This window comes from Ursus maritimus, unplaced genomic scaffold (assembly GCF_017311325.1).
Source record: "Ursus maritimus isolate PB19 unplaced genomic scaffold, ASM1731132v1 scaffold_24, whole genome shotgun sequence".
Classification (NCBI taxonomy): Eukaryota; Metazoa; Chordata; class Mammalia; order Carnivora; family Ursidae; genus Ursus; species Ursus maritimus.
Genome location: NW_024424897.1, coordinates 918,649 through 937,382, shown reverse-complemented (window position 1 = coordinate 937,382; position 18,734 = coordinate 918,649). Strand labels below are relative to the sequence as shown.

At 52.0% G+C, this 18,734-nt stretch overlaps 1 protein-coding gene across 14 annotated transcripts in view; it reads right to left on the bottom strand.

The window, feature by feature from the left end:
* The window catches only part of CCDC57 (coiled-coil domain containing 57), a 100,332-nt gene that overhangs the window by 15,035 nt on the left and 66,563 nt on the right, over nucleotides 1–18,734 (bottom strand). For 8 of the 14 annotated variants that reach the window (XR_005837295.1, XM_040639955.1, XM_040639956.1 and 5 more), the window contains 2 exons: nucleotides 14,597–14,728; nucleotides 13,879–14,095 (listed from right to left, as the gene is read on the bottom strand). Coding sequence is in view for 12 of the 14 variants with exons in the window: in XM_040639955.1 (XP_040495889.1) it covers nucleotides 13,879–14,095; nucleotides 14,597–14,728 (349 nt within the window). In the remaining 2 variants the exon portion in view is untranslated. Of the gene's footprint in view, nucleotides 1–5,739; nucleotides 6,564–13,878; nucleotides 14,096–14,596; nucleotides 14,729–15,156; nucleotides 16,281–17,702; nucleotides 17,741–18,734 lie in introns of those variants that run through there. The other 6 variants (XM_040639953.1, XM_040639958.1, XR_005837296.1 and 3 more) reach the window with 6 other exon arrangements.

Here is an 18,734-nt window from a genome sequence, read left to right as displayed (position 1 = left end):
TTTCAGGAAAAAGAAATAACACCCCCATTGTATCGTTTAAAAGTTGTCACCCTTCTATCCCTCCTCATTTTGATCCCCCCGGGGGATCCCCTTGGGGGGAAGCAAGGGAGTGGGGGTGAGGGTCTCCACCCAGGGGAGCTCCCCGCACCAGCACCCACCACGGAGCAGCCTCCAGTGCTCACAAAGGGATGGGCCATGAGTGGGTGGGGCCTTCCGGGCAAAGCCCGCCTCCAAGTGTGGAGGAGTGTGACCCAGGGCCACATTCCTCAGGTGCTCCAGGCCATTATCTGTCTGACCTCTGGGACAGCCTTGGCCCTTCCCCCAGCCGCCCGACCCCATTCTGGTCAGGCCTGTCCCCTCTGGAGCTCCAGGGGTGCAGGGAGGACTGGGACTTGAGACCTCTGCTACGGGCTACCTGGCCTTGGGCGGGCACTCAGTGTCAACGGGGCAGACAGAGGCTAACCCCATTCAGGTTACCTTCATTTGTAAAAACAGATCTCCAGCCTGCCCCCGTCCCCACCCCTGCACTGCCCCCTTTCCTGAGTGGGGGCAGAGTCCCCTCCTACAGCACTTCCCTGTCCTGCGTTCTGACTTACAAATCACAAGGAACGTACACCTTCCTCCTGGGCAAGCTTCCGTCATCACCTCTAAACCGGTGCAAACCCAACGACGTGCGAAGCACTGGGAAGATGGCCAGCCTCTCCCCTAGTTTACAAACTGCACACTGAAACCAGTAATGAAGTATATTGTTCATCATCACATTGGCAAAAAAGAAAGTGCTTGATAAAAACCCAGCAGTACTGGGGGCGCCTGGGTGGCGCAGTCGGTTAAGCCGCCAGCTCTTGGTTTTGGCTCCTGCCCTGATCTCAGGGTCGAGGCCGCACCAGGCTCTGCGCTCAGCAAGTCTGCCTGAGATTCTCTGTCTCTCAAATAAATAAATAAAATCTTAAAAAAAAAAAAAAATCCACCAGTATGGGAGTTAGGAAAGACACTCTTAGACCCTGCAGCCATGAACACCAACTGGGACAACTTTTCCAGGGCGATTTAGAAATAGCTCCCAAAACTCAAACCACTCACACCTTTGACCCAGTGATTCTGCTTGGAGATACCATTCTGACAGCAGACTCCCACAGCCCTGCTCAGACACTGCAGCACTGTCTGCGGAGCTCAGACCACAGGCCACGTACACGCCTGTGGACAGAAAGCGGTTAAACCACGTACTCAGGCACTGGGTCACTAACTGCTGGAAGGGGTTAGCTCTGTTCGCAGGCACCAACTAGAGAGAGACGGCAGATGGGGATTTAAACAGCAAGCTGCCCACTGGTACTTACAACTACAAAGAAAAGGGGAGGCACACACATTTTTAAAGGTTTGCTTCTGTGGCCACAGAGAGCAGGCCACGCTTGGAGAGGGGCAGGGGACTGGACAGTTGTGGTCTGGGGAACAGAGAGGGGACCGGAGGCGGGCAGGTGACTAGAAGGGAGGGAAGGGGGAGGAGGGGACTAACTTTTCACGGAAAACCCTATGCAGCATTTAAATTGATTTTTTAGCCATAAGGAGGTGTGCACCATAACTAGCCCAGGTCTGGAGCCCCCTTTGCTCCAGTGGGCATGCCGCACCCTGGGCGTCCACACATGTGGCCAGCACACTTGGGAGGCTGACTACTTGCACCACCCCTGGAACGCACACACCAACAAACCGCACTGCCAGAAGTCCCAGCGCCCCAGCCTCGCCCTCCGAGGTGGGTGAGGCTTCCCAAGGCGGGTGATGAGTTGCCAATGGGGCCTGACACCTGTGTTTTTCTGGTGCTGCCCTGTTTCTGTCCTGATCAACTTGGATGAGTTATTCATACGTGACCTGTGTCATCTTGCTTAAGAAAACCTCTCCAGTTGGATTATTTCTGAAGTTAAAAAGAATGATCTTAGAAATGTCTGATTTTTAAATCACATCTCAGTCATTTGTAAATCTTCAGTTCCAATGCTGTACATTTTTAGGTTTGATTTTGACTGGGATGCACTCTGGGGATTTAGAAAGTGTGCTGCTGACGCTGCTGGTGGAGGGCCGTCCCTCCCCCGCAGCTCACCCGCCACTGAGCCCCTACATCTCATTACTCAAGGGCTGGGTCTCGCTAGGTATGACCTCTTCCCCCTTGAAAACACACTCATTTAGCTTCAAGGGAAACTGTCCATATTTCCATTAGAATTACAGTAACCGACGAGGTCAATGTGGAGAAAACATCTTTACAGTATGTAATCCTTCCGTCCAGGGAGAGTCAACTGTTAAAAATCTACCTTTTCAACAATGCTTGGTAGTCGCTGTAATCACCTTGTCCCAGGAATCCAGATCCCTGGGCTGCAGACTCAGGGCCTCCCCCGGCTCCATTCCTTCCAGTTATCTCCCTGCTCAACTTGATTGAGCACCTATTGTGTACCTGCCTGTGCTGACCAGGGGGGTCAAGGATCAAGGACGATGCCCCCAGCCCAGCCCCATGTTGTTCCAGGATGCCGGCCAGTGCTAAGAGGGGAAGGAAGTCGGCTGGAAGATGCAGCTAGAGGGGCTTGGGATGGGGGCAGGTGCTCGGAAAGGAAGGTGGGGAGGAGGTGTCTGCAGATGCAGGCCGGAGGGGGCGGGGCTGCATGGGGCTGGGGGAGGGATGGGGAGCAGAGGTCGTAGCCCCTAGGCACTGCAGCAGGGAGAGAGGAGAGAGTATGGTCAGGGTGGAGCAGGCGTGGGTGGGGAGTGTCAGTGGCCGGGCTTGGGCAGCAGGTGCCTGGGAATGGACAGGATGAAGGGGGCCGTGGTGACCCTGAGACCCTGGGTGCAGCCAGGTGATCCGGACCCCAGGCAAGTGTCCAGGCCCAGGAGGTCAGGCTAGGGCTCGGGCCCTGGCCTCAGATGAGGGTGCAGCAGGGACTGGCCAGGCCTGTCGGGGGCAGGATGAGGGCGGCTCTGGTCCCACCTCAAAACTAAGGGGCATGTGTCCTTTCAGTATAAGAACCGTGTGCCATCTGGAGAAACACCGTGTAATAGAAGTAATTCTTCACGTTTAAGTGCAGATGTCACACACCGTTAAACTATTTACCATTTTGACTGTTCACAAACGCTGCTCACGATGCCCTGAAAATGGGCCGATGCGAAGATACTTCACCACCGTTTCTAGAACGGAGCCTCCGGACGGCTCGTCTGGGGACCGACTCCCGCGTTGTACTGGCTCAAGCAGAGTTTTTGTCTGCCTACGAGCGTCTTTGAAGAGACCAGTGAGGTCTTAAAAAGTAGAGTGTCATATGGGTAACTCAGTCACGCACACCCAAATACTCAGGATACAGGGGCAGCATACAGAAGCTTCGTAGATAATTAAAACGTCTAAATTGCATTAATTTCAACCTTTTCCTCCCACCTCAGTTTTTCACAGGGAGAACCAAAAGCCTACATTGAAATGTATCTTTCCTACTTTTTAATCAGAAATCAGTGCTCACAAAGGGCGACGGCCACCCTACCCCCAACTGGTGTCTGACCACCCTCCCCAGCATGGACCATGCTGAAGCCAGACCCATCCCCCCATCCTTTCCCAGGTTTCCTGCCGAGGACGGTAACACAGTTCCTGGCTGCTGTCCTCAGGGTCTGAGACAATCCCCTGGTCAGGTGGGAGAGGGGTCTGTTGGGAGCTTTGAGGAAACGCTTCCATTTGCAATGAAGAGAAAGAGAAGCATGAGGAGAGAAGCACGCCTTTTTCAGACGTGATGCCTGGAGCTGCTGCAGCCCTTAGGGACCTTTAGGAGGAGCGAGAACCCCAGAGGCGCCAGCCCAGGCTCATCTGCCCTGGACCTAATGTGCCAGTCCAGGGACTCCTCTGTGTTGCTCAGTGTGTGGGTCCTGCAGCTGTGCCAGGCACACCGCGTGTCAGGAACGTGTTCAAATGCCCACCACCTTGGCTGTCTCCTCCTGGGGGGGTGCCATGATGAGAGAAGGTGTTTTAAATCACTTCCACGCGGCTGTCCTATGACCTGTGCACAAGCATGTCAGTCTGTTGGGGGGGCCGTGCTCCTCCCCACACACGAGCGTCTCCGCAGTCAGCCACGGCAGCCAGCTGGCCGTCCTGCTCTCCACGGGCCTGGCGCTGCTTGGCCATTCCCTTCCACCTGCTTCCCGACTCGTCCAACGACTGTTTCACAACTGGGTTCTGTAACCCTCCCACAGCCGCCTCCTCTCTGAGCCGTGGCTCTGTGTCACACTTAAACGCAGGCGAGCAAGGGGATGTGACCGGAGCCTGCTTTCCCACCACCGGCCCTGTCGCCAGGACAGCTCTCCTTGCCAGCGGCCCCTTGCATCTCTGCTGTCAGAGCACGGCCAGCTTCTGCTGTCGATGCTGCTGTCGGTGTTTGTGTACGTCTCCCTCAGGCGCTAAGGGCAGATGGGCCTGCAGCCCACCCCCAACTCTGCCTGGCCCTGGGGGAAGGGGGGAAGCTGGGGAGACAGGGGACCCACAGCCGCCTGCTGTGCCAGGAGAACCAAAGCCTCGTAACCTGACCCTGGGGCCTTGTGCTTTCTGCCGGCCACCACCGGCCACCGTGCCTGTCAGCCGAGCTCTCAGTTCTGGCCACACATCTGCCTCCCTGCCTCCATCCTGTGACCAAGAGAGTCCTGTCCTGTCAAACCCCAGTCCTGCACGGCCTCCGGCCCTCCTCTCTGGAGTCTGCCTCCCCCCAACGAGACCTGTCATGTGCCACCCGCCTCTGTCACCTGCACGCAGACAGGCTTCCTCCTGCGTGGTCCCCTTGGAACCACTGCCTTGCAGAGCACGGCTTCCCGAATAACTTGTCCCCCCCTTCTGCCCTCCAGCCACTCCGCCCGGGAAGACTGGCATGACCATGCCACCCATCCACGCAGACCGCCGGTAACCCCACAGTGACCCCCACCTCAGGACAGCAGTGGCACCTTCCTGTCCTGACCTCACCTGACCTCCCTGCCACGCCCCCAGGGGACCACTCTCTTCCTTAAGACTCTGCATTACAAAAGGTACCCAAATTTCATCAAGTGTGCGTACATGTGTAGTTTAAAGAATAAAAATAAAATAACTTGAAGAATACAACAAACCCCACAAACCCCAGGGCACCTGGCCGGCTCCATTGCTGCAGTGGGCAGCTCTTCCTCTCCAGGCCGAGAGCTGGAGCCCCACGCTGGGTGCTGGGATTACTTCATAAAAATAAAAGAATAAAACAAACACCTGTGTACTCAGCTTAAGAAACAACATTGCCACCACCTATATTTCTTTTTTTTTTTTTTAAGATTTAATTTTTTACTTATATTTGACAGAGATAGCCAGCAAGAGAGGGAACACAAGCAGGGGGAGTGGGAGAGGAAGAAGCAGGCTCCCAGCAGAGGAGCCTGATGTGGGGCTCGATCCCAGAATGCCGGGATCACGCCCTGAGCCGAAGGCAGACCCCCAACGACTGTGCCACCCAGGCGCCCCTACCACCTATATTTCTAAATAAAGTTTTATTGGCAGGCAGCTACATCCCTCATTTACATACCGTCTGTGGCCCTTTACAGAAAAGTTTGCCAACTCCTACTTTGGATTTTTTTTTTTAAAGATTTTATTTATTTATTTGAGAGAGAGAGAGCACGAGCAGGGAGGAAGGGCAGAGGCAGAGGGAGAAGCAGGCTCCCCACTTAGCAGGGAGCTCGATGTGGGGCTCGATCCCAGGACCCTGGAATCATGACCTGAGCCGAAGGCAGATGCTTCACCCACTGAGCCACCCAGGCGTCCTGGCATTTTTTTAAAAAAAGAGGGACAGGTGGTGTCGAAGTTGCTCAGTTCTTATTGTCTGTCAAGTCTTTGTTTTGCCCTGGTTGGTGAAAGACATGTTCCTGGGTGTGGGGTTCTGGGTTGCCGGCATGTACAGATTCCCCGTTGCTGTTGACAAGAAGTCAGCCGTCCATCAGGCCTCACCTGCTTGCAGGTGACAGCCTTCTGCATGACCCCATCACGTCTGGTGCTCCTGAGTTCTGTCAGGACACACCCAGCTGTGCACCTCTCCGCAGTTCCTGACGGGGGCTTGTGAGGCTTCCCAGAGGGGGAACGAGGGCCGTGGAATACTCCAGTGGATCTTCACAGGGCGCCTTTGGCCTGGACTCTGTGCTTCTGAGGCTCTGACCAGCGTGCGGGCATGCGTCACATCACACCTGCTTATGCCGTCCTCCACGGCTCCTGACCTGCTTTCTTTCTGGTTCTCTTGCAATCTCTCTGTCTCTCTGGGTAATTTCTTCATATGTAACGTCTGTGTCACTGATCCGCTGTGGGGCTCAACCACCAAGCTTTCACTAGGAATGATTACATTTTCCGGTTCTTAAAGTTTTGTTTGTTCTTTTCTAAGTCTCCTTGGTCTTTCTTTATAGTTCTTGGTTTCCTGATGTGCTTTCTTGCGAGTCTCTTATTTCTTTGAACCTGTGAAACTCAGCTATTCATACCTTGTATCGTCCACGTTTATGGAAGGTCTGTCTTCTGCTGGCCTCATTCCTGGTGCCTTGCACCCTGTGCACGGGATCCCATTCTCAGCTGGAATCTGATTTGTGAGAATGTTTATGGTCTGGGACAAAGTGGGCCCCCTGAAGTGGTCTGTCTCCACTGCCGCCCAGTCCTTGGGGGCCCCACCGGTTCAGAATCACTGAGAACTAAAATCCTCGGGCCACGCAGGTGCTGTAATGGGGACTACCCTACATGAGAGCTGCGTGTGGTGATGAGTTATAAGGGATAGCCTTCCTGCCAGTGCTCCGTGCGAGGGCCCTGTCCTCAGTGGGGGCACTGGACAGGCGGGGCACGGAGCTGTTTCTGGCTCACCTTCCCACTGAGGGTGGGTGGGACCCTTCCCAGTCCCTGCTTTCTGGGAAGGATCTCCTGTCACACTCCCACCCTGGGTGGGCCCTGAGTTTTGTCACTTGCTTCCTGAACACCGTGAGGCTGTGACACCCAGTGTCAAGTTCACCCAGTTTGACAAAGGCCTTGGGGTCAAAGCTGGTGGTGGTCAGCCTGCAGTCAGGGCTCCTCCTTCACGGGACCTTTGGTAACGATTCTTCACCTTCTTGCCACGTATGGATGCCTTCAAGCATGACTGTGGCATTTTTTTAAAAAAAGCATGCTCTGCTTTACTTATTTTGTTTTAAGTAGGCTCTACCCAACGTGGGGCTTGAACTCATGACCCCGAGATCAAGAGTGAGCGTGTTCTACCAACAGAGCCAGCCAGGTGCCCCGACGATGGCATCTTCCTCAGCAGCTTTACTGAGCTGTTTGCAGAGGGGTTATCAATCCAGCACGTAGCTGATGTGCTGGGAGCAACGGGGCTAGATTTATGGATAACTAGAGTGACTCAGATGTGACACAGAAGTAAAAGTGCTCTCCATGTACAAGGCCTCAAAGAGCTTCCCATATAAAAATTCTCTTTTAGGGGCGCCTGGGTAGCGCAGTCGTTAAAGCGTCTGCCTTTGGCTCAGGGCGTGATCCTGGCGTACCGGGATCGAGTCCCACATCGGGCTCCTCTGCTGTGAGCCTGCTTCTTCCTCTCCCACTCCCCCTGCTGTGTTCCCTCTCTCTCTGGCTGTCTCTCTGTCACATAAATAAATAAAATCTTAAAAAAAAAAAAAATTCTCTTTTAAAATTATTCTGGAAGAAGAAAAATATGTCCAAGAGGCTACTATGAGAGATTTGCAAAGTACATAAGGATAAATCTCAAAGAATTTAGTCAAATTTGGGGCACCTGGGGGGCTCAGTCGGTGAAGCGTCTGCCTTCGGCTCAGGTCAGGTGATCCCAGGGTCCTGGGATCGAGTCCTGCATCGGGCTCCCTGCTCAGCGGGGAGTCTGCTTCCCTCTCTCCCACTCCCTCTGTGCTCTCTCTCTCTCTCCCTCTTTCTCAAATAAATAAATAAATAAATAAATAAAATCTTTATTAAAAAAATAATTTAGTCAAATTTACTTTGTCTAAGAGATACCCCTCGCCAACATCTAGTGTTCTTGTTGGCACCGATGCATAATGCAGAAAAACACAGGTGTTGACAAGCTTAAGAAATCGATGGCGAAATGAAAATAAGTAGGTCTTAAGGAGTGACTGCCAGAAGATCACTTTGAAGCAGGCAGGAGATGGAAAATGTGATCTATCCAATGAAAGGCAGGAGAAAATAAGACATTTTTAAAGCATGCTAAGTAGAAAATACAAACTAAGATGTGAGAGGGAAGCGCTCGCGCTGCACGAGTGAGCAGGGCCGCCAGACTCAGACGGGGCAAGCGGGGTGCGCAGGGCGCCGGCCGCCCTGAAGCAGGAGGGAGCAGGAAGGTGGGAAACGAAACTCAGTGAAGTCGGAGCCGAGAGGGACTGAGGCCCCAGGACGGTGAGGCAGGGTTTGGGGAGGGCTGTAAAGCTGAGTCTGAAACCTGCGTGGAAAAACCCAATAAACGTGAATGACCAGGAAGATGTGGACATTGCAGGCAAGGAGAGCTCAGGTCAGCCCATGACCAGGGCCCGAGCCACTGTCATGACTCCAGTAGCCCAGCCACGCACGTGGGCGGACCCAGACACACACGAAGACACCCGGGAGAGTCAGCACTGCTGTGAAAGTGGGGAATGTGAGTCCCTCAGTAACTGTGGCTGGGACATCTGGGTGGGCATCTGGGGTAACCAAAAAATGTAAGTTTGGTCACTATTTTATAACATATCCTGTGATAAATTCCAATTGGATCATAGCTTTAAATATAAAAATGTGAAGCCATATCTGTATTAGAAGAAACCAAGGAAGAATCATCTCTAATCTTGGAGTGGAAAAGGCCTAAGTATGGCACAAAACCCAGGAAGGATTGAAAACAAGGACAGTAATTTAACTACATAAAGATAAAAAAAAATATGTGTGTGACAAAAACCACCATAAGAAGAGTCAAAATCAAATGAGAAATCAGTGAACTATAAACCAGAATAGTAGAGCTGATCAACGAAACTAGGAGCTGGTTCTCTGAAAGAATAAGATTGATAAACTCCTGGCCAGACTTACCAAAAGAAAAGAGAAAGGACACAAATTAATAAAGTCATGAACGAAAGAGAAGAGATCACAACCAGCACTGAAGAAATACAAACAATCATAAAAACATATTATGATCAACTATATGCCAACAAATTAGGCAATCTGGAAGAAATGGATGCATTCCTAGAGATGTATAAGCTACCAAAACTGAAACAGGAAGGGGGCGCCTGGGTGGCGCAGTCGTTAAGCGTCTGCCTTCGGCTCAGGGCGTGATCCTGGCGTTCTGGGATCAAGTCCCACATCAGGCTCCTCCGCTGGGAGCCTGCTTCTCCCTCTCCCACTCCCCCTGCTTGTGTTCCCTCTCTCGCTGGCTGTTCCCTCTCTTGCTGGCTGTCTCTCTGACAAATAAATAAATAAAATCTTGAAAAAAAAAAAAAAAAAAACCCAAAAACTGAAACAGGAAGAAACAGAAAACCTGAACAGACCCACAACCAGCAAGGAAATTGAAGCGGTCATCAAAAATCTCCCAACCAGAGCCTAGGGCCAGATGGCTTCCCAGGGGAATTCTACCAAACATTTAAAGAAGAATTAATATCTATTCTACTGAAGCTGTTTCAAAAAATTGAAATGGAAGGAAAACTTCCAAACTCTTTCTATGAGGCCAGCATTACCTGGATCCCAAAACCAGACAAAGACCCCACTAAAAAGGAGAATTACAGACCAATACGAACATGGATGCAAATATTCTCACCGAGATACTAGCCATAGGATCCAACAGTACATTAAAAGGATTATTCACCACGACCAAGTGGGATTTATTCCTGGGCTGCAAGGTTGGTTCAACACCCGCAAATCAATCAATGTGAAACACGACATTAATAAAAGAAAGGACAAGACCATATGATCCTTTCAACAGATGCAGAAAAAGCATCTGACAATGTATAGTATTCTTTCTTGATTAAAACTTTCCACAGGGATGCCTGGGTGGCTCAGTCAGTGAAGCGTCTGCCTTTGGCTCAGGTCATGATCCCAGGGCCCTGGGATCAAGTCCTGCATGGGGCTCCATACTCTGTGGGGAGTCTGCTTCGCTCTCTGCCTGCCCTCCCCCTGCTTATGCGCACTCTCTCTCTGACAAATAAATAAAATAAAATAAACCCACAAAAAACCAAACCTCTTCACAGTATAGGGATAGAGGGAACATACCTCAATATCATAAAGGCCACCTATGAAAAGCCCACAGTGAATATCATCCTCAACGGGGAAAAACTGAGCTTTTCCCCACGGTCAGGAACAAGACAGGGACGTCCACTCTCACCATTACTATTCCACACATACTGGAAGTCCTGGCCTCAGCAATCAGACACAAAAAGAAAAGGCATCCAAACAGGCAAAGAAGTCAAACTCTCAGCCTTTGCAGATGACATGACACTGTATGTGGAAAACCCAAAAGACTCCACCCCAAAATGACTAGCACTCATACAGGAATTCAGCAAAGTGGCAGGAGATAAAATCAATGCACAGAAATCATGTTCATTTCTACAGATTCTATGCGGCATTTCTGCATCATCCGCAAACGATGAGACAGAAGAAAGAGAAATTAAGGAGTCGACCCCATTTACAATTGCAGCCAAAACCATAAGATACCTAAGAATAAACCTAACCAAGGAGGCAAGGGATCTGTACGCAGAAAACTATAGAACATTCGTGAAAGAAACCGAGGAAGACATGAAGAAATGGAAAAACATTCCATGCTCACGGATTGGAACACATATTGTGAAAATGTCTATGGTGCCTCGAGCAATCTACACATTCAGTGCAATCCCATCAAAATACCAACTTCTGGGCGCCAGGGGCTCAGTGGGTTAAGCAACTGCCTTTGGCTCAGGTCATGATCCCAGGGTCCTGGGATCGAGTCCCACATCAGGCTCCCTGCTCAGCGGGGAGTCTGCTTCTCCCTCTCCCCCTGCTTGTGCTCTCTCTGTCTGACAAATAAATAAATAAAATCTTTTAAAAAAAAGAAAGAAAGAAAGAAAGAAAGAAAGAAAGAAAGAGAGAAAGAAAGAAAACTAAAGCTGGAGGCATCACAATTCTAGACTTCGAGCTATACTACAGAGCTGTGATCACCAAGACAGCATGGTCCTGGCACAAAAACAGACACATAGATTAATGGAACAGAATAGAGAGCCCAGAAATGGACCCTCAACTATATGGTCAGCTAATCTTCCACAAAGCAGGAAAGAATATCCAATGGAAAAAGTCTCTTCAATAAACTGGTGTTGGGAAAATTGGACGGCCACATGCAGGATGAAACTGGACCGCTCTCACACTGTACACAAAGATAAACTCAGAATGGATGAAAGACCTAAACGTGAGACAGGAATCCACCCAAATCCTAGAGCAGAACACAGGCAGCAACCTCTGTGACCTCGGCCGCAGCAACTGCTTGCTAGACACGTCTCCAAAGGCAAGGGAAACAGACGTAAAAATAAACCATTGGGACTTCATCAGGATAAAAAGCTTTCGCACAGGAAAGGAAACAGTCAGCAAAACCAAAGACGGCCGACAGAATGGGGGAAGATATGTGCAAATGACATACAGATAAAGGGCGAGTATCCAAAATCTATAAAGAACTTACCAAACTCAACACCCAAAGAACAAATAACCCCATCGAGAAAGAGGCAGAAGACATGAACAGACATTTCTCCAAAGAAGACATACAAACGGCCACAGACCACGAAAAACTGCTCCACATGACTCAACATCAGGGAAATACAGCTCAAAACCACAGTGAGACACACCTCACAGCGGTCAGAATGGCCACAACGAACAAGTCAGGAAACGACAGATGTTGGCGAGGACGCGGAGGAAGGGGAGTCCTCGTGCACTGTTGGTGGGAATGGAAGCTGGCGCAGCCGCCCTGGAAAACAGTATGGAGGGTCCTCAAAAAGCTGAAAATAGAGCTACCCTATAGCCCAGCAATTGCACTACTATGTATTTACCCCAAAGACACAGATGTAGTGATCCGAAGGGGCACCTGCCCCCCAGTGTTCATAGCAGCGATGTCCGCAGTAGCCAAACTGTGGAAAGAGCCCAGATGTCCACCGACAGATGAATAAAGAAGATGTGGTATGTGTGTACACACACACACACACACACACACACACAATGGAATAGTATTCGGCCATCAAAACACACGAAACCTTGCCATTTGCAACAATGTGGATGGAACTAGAGGGTATTATGATAAGCGAAATCGGAGAAAGACAATTATATGATGTCACTCGTGTGGAATTTAAGAAACAAAACAGAGGATCATAAAGGAGGAGAGGGGAAAAAATAAAACAAGACGAAATCAGAGAGGGAGAAAAACCGTAAGAGACTCTTCATCATAGGAAACAAACTGAGGGTTGCTGCAGGGGAGGGGGTGGGGGGATGGGGCAACTGGGTGGCGGGGTTAAGGAGGGCGTGTGATGTAATGAGCACTGGGTGTTGTATACGACTGATGACCTCTACCTCTGAAACCAATAACACACTATACGTTAACTAATAGAATTTTACCTTAAAAATGTAAAAAAAAAAACCCCAAAAACCAAATGAGAACTTGAGGGGAGATCTAATTCATGCATCAGAAAAGGCCTAATTTCCATCATAAATGATGAGCTCCCACAAATCAGTAAGACAAAGAGCAAACTCCACGTACAAAGGGCAGAGAACTGAAGGTGAGGAAGAGGAAGTGAGGAGGCGTGGAAAGGCTCCCACCAGGCGGCCCGCACACACACACCGCCAGAGCGCCTGTGATCCTGTGGTGTCACCAGAGCCCAGCTGGACAATGTCTTCCCCAACCAGAAATGCATCTGCTTCCCGACAAAGCAACGCCCCCGCCCTCGGAGTCACACGTGGGCTGAAAGCCTGTGCACAAGGCCATTCGCCGTAACATGACGTGTACGACAAAAGATTGGAAATAACCTAAAATGTCCACCTCAGGGACAACAGTCACAACGGTGGGAGCACATCTACGTAACAGAGCGCGACCCGCATGGGGCTGAGACCCGGATCGAGGGCGCTCTGCGCACACGGATCCCCAAGGGGCTCTGCACAGGCTGCCCTCCCTCAGCCTTCTTGCCGCATGGGGCGTTCTGCAGCTCCCCCAAAGGTGGGCCCTCCAGATGGATGCTCCTGAACACCCATGATGACCAGGCAGGACAAGGGCAAGGACAGCGTCGTGCTCGCGAGGCTGGGCGGCACAGAGAATGGCCGTGTCTCCCAGACTGACGCACCAGCTCCCTGGGGAGGGGACCCCCGCGGGTGGCCTGTGCTGCACGCTGTGGGTGAGGACCGGCCTCCGCGAGGGAGCCTGCACAGGCGGAAAGAGTGCCTGTGTGTGTGCACGTCAGCCTGACAGTGGTCACCTAGCCCTGCCAGGCAGCGGCTGGGGGACAGCACGTCTCACCTCCGCTCTGACCTCTCGCTGGACTCCCCGCTGATCAAGCTCTTCCTTCCTGCTTCTCTCTCGGCAGAAGACCCTGAAAGCAGGGTCCCCAATGGGAGCCGAAACTCCCCTCAGGCTATAAGGACTGCCCTGAGCCAGCAGGACCCCATGACTGACCCCACGACAGTGACCGACCTGACCTTCACTGCCCACGAGCACGCACCCACTGACCTTTGTCCCACACGGTCCTTACATAAACCTGGAAGTGCTTTCCACACTTCGGAGGGTCTTCTCGACACTAGTCCGCAGGCTTCCCGGGAACGGCCTCCCTGAAATAAACTCCTTCCCTGTGTCACCACCACCATCTCTCCGCCTGTGGATTCTGTCGGTGGCCAGTGGCCAAGCCTGGCCCGTTTGGGACCCCAGAGCCCTGGCCCCCGCCTACCTGGTGCGGAGTCGTCCTGGGAGGTGAGGCCAGAGGGGCTGGATCCCAGGTCCAGTAACTTCCACATGTCCTGGAGGGGACCGCTGGCCACCGAGGAGGGGCTTCCGCTGGGGTGGCTACTCTCCCTGTGGGATTCTTGAGCCGGGCGTGGCTCTGGGGACCGGTTTTCTTTCTGCCGAGCTGATCTGCAAGTTACTGTAGAGATTTTGTGTTGCCTCTAGGAAAGCAAAAAAGGATGAATTATCCCTGAGAGCCCGGCTCTCCCTGCCCCTGGAGGAAGTGGCAAGACGGTGGGCATGGCCCAAAGACAGGCCTTGGAGTGAGGCTTCAGGGCCCATCGCCCAGAGGCCCTGGGGACAGGCCCGTGCTCCCCAGGCACACTGGCTGGCCGGTGCATGACCAGCTGGGGTTCCTGTGGACACCAGAAGGACAAAGCAACGTGTAGGGCAAAGGCAGTCTGGTCTTCACGGGAGGTGGGACCTGGAAAGAAGGGCAAATGCCCCAAGCACAGCTCTCCAGCTGCGCCAAGGCCCACTCCGGGGCCGTGCTGCCCATGCCCCCAGCGCCCGGGGGGACCCACTCTGCAAGGCACAAGAATAGACTCCACCATCCTAAGAGAAGCCTCTGGGGTTGCCATGGCAACAGCCATCTGCTAGGACACCAGGCGCTCCACTTCCCACGGCTGTGCCCGTGCTGAGACCGGCAGGCCCTGCCGTACCTGCCCCGACCCCGCCAAGGCTCCTGCTGTCCAGCCCTGTGGAGGACCGCTTCTCCCGACTGTCTGGGCCAAGCAGGGTTGGACCTTCCCCGAGCATTCAGAGAAACATTTTTTCTTGGTGTTCTTGGAGTCCTGCCATGAAAATGCAAACAGAAGGAATTCAGTGTTGGCGGGTCACTGATGGGGTGTGTTACCGAGGTCTCCCTCAAGATTAGGGAGAAACGCTCTCCCCAAATTTCATGGTTTTCAGCCTCTGTTCTGTGGCCAGCCCTGCCCAGTTTCTCAGGCTAGCGTCTCCTCGTTGGGCAGACCATTGTGCAGGCCTCTCCCGCAGACCCATTCCAGGTGCCCTGGAGCTGTCCCCGCCGTCCCCACCGTCCTGTGACTCAGACCTTGCTTTTGCCAAGGGCTTGTGTTGAGGCCCAGCAGAAGCCCCTGTCCCCTCCCCCCCGCCAGCCCCATGAAGTATGTGCCCATCGGACATGCCAGCAGGACAGCTCGGGCATCACCAGTCCCAGGCCCCCACTCCCACCCCCCCCACCCAGCAGCCAGGCCTCAAACCTGGGTTCCTTCCCTCTCTCACATTCCAAATCCATCCGACAGCGAATCCTGGCTTCAGCTGTCTCCAGACGTGATGCTTCTCCTTGCTGGCTGCCCACCCCTCTTACCCGGGCCCCCAGATCAGCGTGGAGCCTGAGCACCGCCACCTCGCTAGGGCCACCTTGGGGCTCACGTCACCCCATGGCAGAACAGGACATCCATCTCCCAGCTGGCTCTCTCTTACTTTATTTTAAATAAACTGAAAAGGCAAGCCGTACACTGGAGACTATCTTCACAGAACATGGGCCGATAAGGATTAGTCTCAAGACTTTATAAAACTCCCATATCCTTCAGGGAAACTGAGTATTAGTGAGCGAAACACTACACGCAGGTACAGAGACACACACTTGCTACCTCTCATCAGCTAATTACAGGCGGAAGCTTCTAGTTGTGTGGAAAGGCTTGTGAAGAACGGAACTCTGAAGGCAGCAAGACACGGCCCGCGCACACATGCGGCTGGCACACTGGCAGGCATGACCTCCGTGGAAGGACAGTGGCATCCCGCCAGCCGGGACCCCGGTCGTGGTCACCGGGATGAAGTCAAAAGCACCAGGAGACAGAATTCAGCACTTAATATAGGTCAAAACTCAGTAGAGCAGAGGAGAAAGAACTTTAAACTGAGGACGGGTCTCTACGAGGTTGAACCACACGGAATTGCTGATATTTCACCACTCCTGATTTACAAAAACGGCAGTTTTGTAGGATTCGGTGTAATACCCAAGCCTACAGCAAACTTTCTACTTGAAGATAAAATGCAAAAAGCATTTGGGGCACCCGGCTGGCTCAGTCAGTGGAGGGTGTGACTCCTGGTTTCAGGATTGTGAATTTGAGCCCCACTTTGCACGTAGAGATTGCTTAAAAAAATAAAATCATTACCAAAAAAACGCAAAAAAGCATTCTATAAATCAGGACAAGGTGTGGATGACCCTGTTCTCCCCGCTGCGTGGGAGTCCTGGCCAGGAGAGCAGCATGAGACAGGACCGCGAGGGGAGCAGCCGGACCCTCACCACAGACGCTCTCTGTCCGTGCAGTGAACCCGGGAAAACGGCTGCTACACGTCTTAGTGCCAATCAGTTCTGCAGAGCTGTAGACATAAAACAGTTGATAAAAGCCGACTATGCTCCTAATGGCCTGCGACACCTGGAAAATGCAAGTTTAAAGAGGTCCTGCAGATGAACAAACCGAACACCGTCCGGCAGCGAGAGGTGAGCTCTCAAACCCTGGAGCGTCGCGGAGGGGCCGTGAGTGCACCGGACCAGGAGAAAGGAGCCAGTCTGGAAAATTCCAGCTCCGTGACGTTCGGGGGCAAAGGCAGAGCTGTGGGGCAGTAAGATCAGCTGGTACCGAGGACAGAGCTGGAAAGGGGAAGGGTGCACAGAGCACAGGGGGACTAGTCTGGGTGAGACCACGGTGGTGGCCACGTGTCACGATACGTTCGTGCAGACCCGCAGAACGCACAGCAGCGGGAGCGGGCCGCGACGCGCTGCACGGGCTCTGGGTGATGACGGTGTCTGTCCGGGCTCATCAGTGGGACACACACATCGAGTGTGCACAAGAGGGCTTTCTAACAACGTCTACAGCAAAAAACAGCCTAAATGCCCCTGAGAGAAGAATGGATGAGCCAATGCTGATGTATTTATACAACAGAAGGAACACACACAAATCAGTGTCTAGACGTGGGCTCGGCAAGCCACACCTGGCAGAGGCCAAACCCCGCCCACCTTCCTTTGTCCAGCCCATGACCTAAAAGTAGTTTTTACATTTTTAAATAGTTAAAAAAAGTGAAAAGAAGAATGTTTCATGACATGAAGATTATATGGAATGAAACTTCCTGGATCTATCGAGTTTTCCCAGAGCACATCCAGGCCCGTCTGCTCCTGTACCCGCTGTGGCACCGTCCGGCTCCTCGCAGAGCTCAGCTGCCACAGGGAACGCGGGGCCCTAACGCGGGGCCCTAACGCGGGGCCCTAACGCTGGGGCCCTAACGCTGTGGCCCGACGTAGCCGCTCTCTACATAGCACATCGGTGTAGCTCAGAAGCATGACGCGGAATGAAAGTGCCGTGCAGAAAGATGCATGTACAACCAGATGTGATTCATGCAGATTTCTAAGTATCTGCGAGGAGGAACACCAGACTCAGGAAAGTCTGAAGGGGGGATGTCGGGGTAGAACTCTCAGAGGGGTTTTGACTTTATAACATTTTGTTTATTAAGCTGAATGGTATACATCGTATGAGTCTTTGTATCTTCTTAGAAGTCTAAAAAAATTTTAATAAAAATACATAAATTATAGGGGCGCCTGGGTGGCACAGCAGTTAAGCATCTGCCTTCGGCTCAGGGCGTGATCCCGGCGTTCTGGGATCGAGCCCCACATCAGGCTCCTCTGCTATGAGCCTGCTTCTTCCTCTCCCACTCCCCCTGCTTGTGTTCCCTCTCTCGCTGGCTGTCTCTATCTCTGTCGAATAAAATAAAATCTTAAAAAAAAAATACATAAATTACAATATTTACCTAGTAGAGATCAAATGGGATGAATGGCTAAGAAAATTCTGTAAAAGAGCGGAAACAAGAACAAGCTTGTTACATGTTTTTGTAATATATTAAAAATATTACAAAGGGATGGGTTTTTTTTTTAAAGATTTTATCTACTTATTTGAGAAAGAGAGAGAGAGAGACTGTGAGCAGGGGGAGGGGCAGAGGGAGAAGGACAGAGTCCCAAACAGACTCCCTGGTCGATCCCACGACCTGAGATCACAACCTGAACCGAAACCATGAGTCAGCTGCTTGATCGAATGAGCCCCCAGGCGCCCCGCGAAGGTCTGGTATCTAAAGCAGGACCGCACCAGCGGGGAAAGGACCCCTCACTGGAGCTGTGTCAAAAATAAATCCAGACCCAAATCTGACCATGAGGAGGCGCCATCCCGGTCTGCCAGACACTGGCCTGGCTCTTCCAAAATGTCAGCATTGTGAAGGACATACAAGGTCAGCAGACCTGTTCTGGAGTGAAGGAGATGCCCACACACGCACCTACCCCCATGCAGGCACATGTGCAATAACATGCTTACACGTGCAACCCCCACATGCATGTCCACACACACACACGCGCGCACGTGGGTGTGCAAGTGCTGGAGGCAATGTGGGTCCTGGATCTGTAACTCACAAAATCTGAGTATACAATATGTATTAAATTCTAGGATCATATTCACGTTTCCTGATTTTCATAATGTCGGGAGGTGTCCTTGTTTTCAGACATAAAGGGGCTCGATGTCGGCAAGTTACTCTCAGCCAGTCCAGGAACAAAGTTGTCTGACTGTGTGTGTGTGTCTCTCTCTACCTACCATTTATCCTATCATTCATCCACCTATCCATCCATCCATCCATCCATCCATCCATCCATCCATCTATCCATCCATCCATCCATCCGTCTATCCATCCATCCGTCCATCCGTCCATCCGTCCGTCCGTCCGTCCGTCCATCCGTCCATCCATCCATCCATCCATCCATGTGTATAAATAACCCACAAAAGAAGAAATATAAATGGC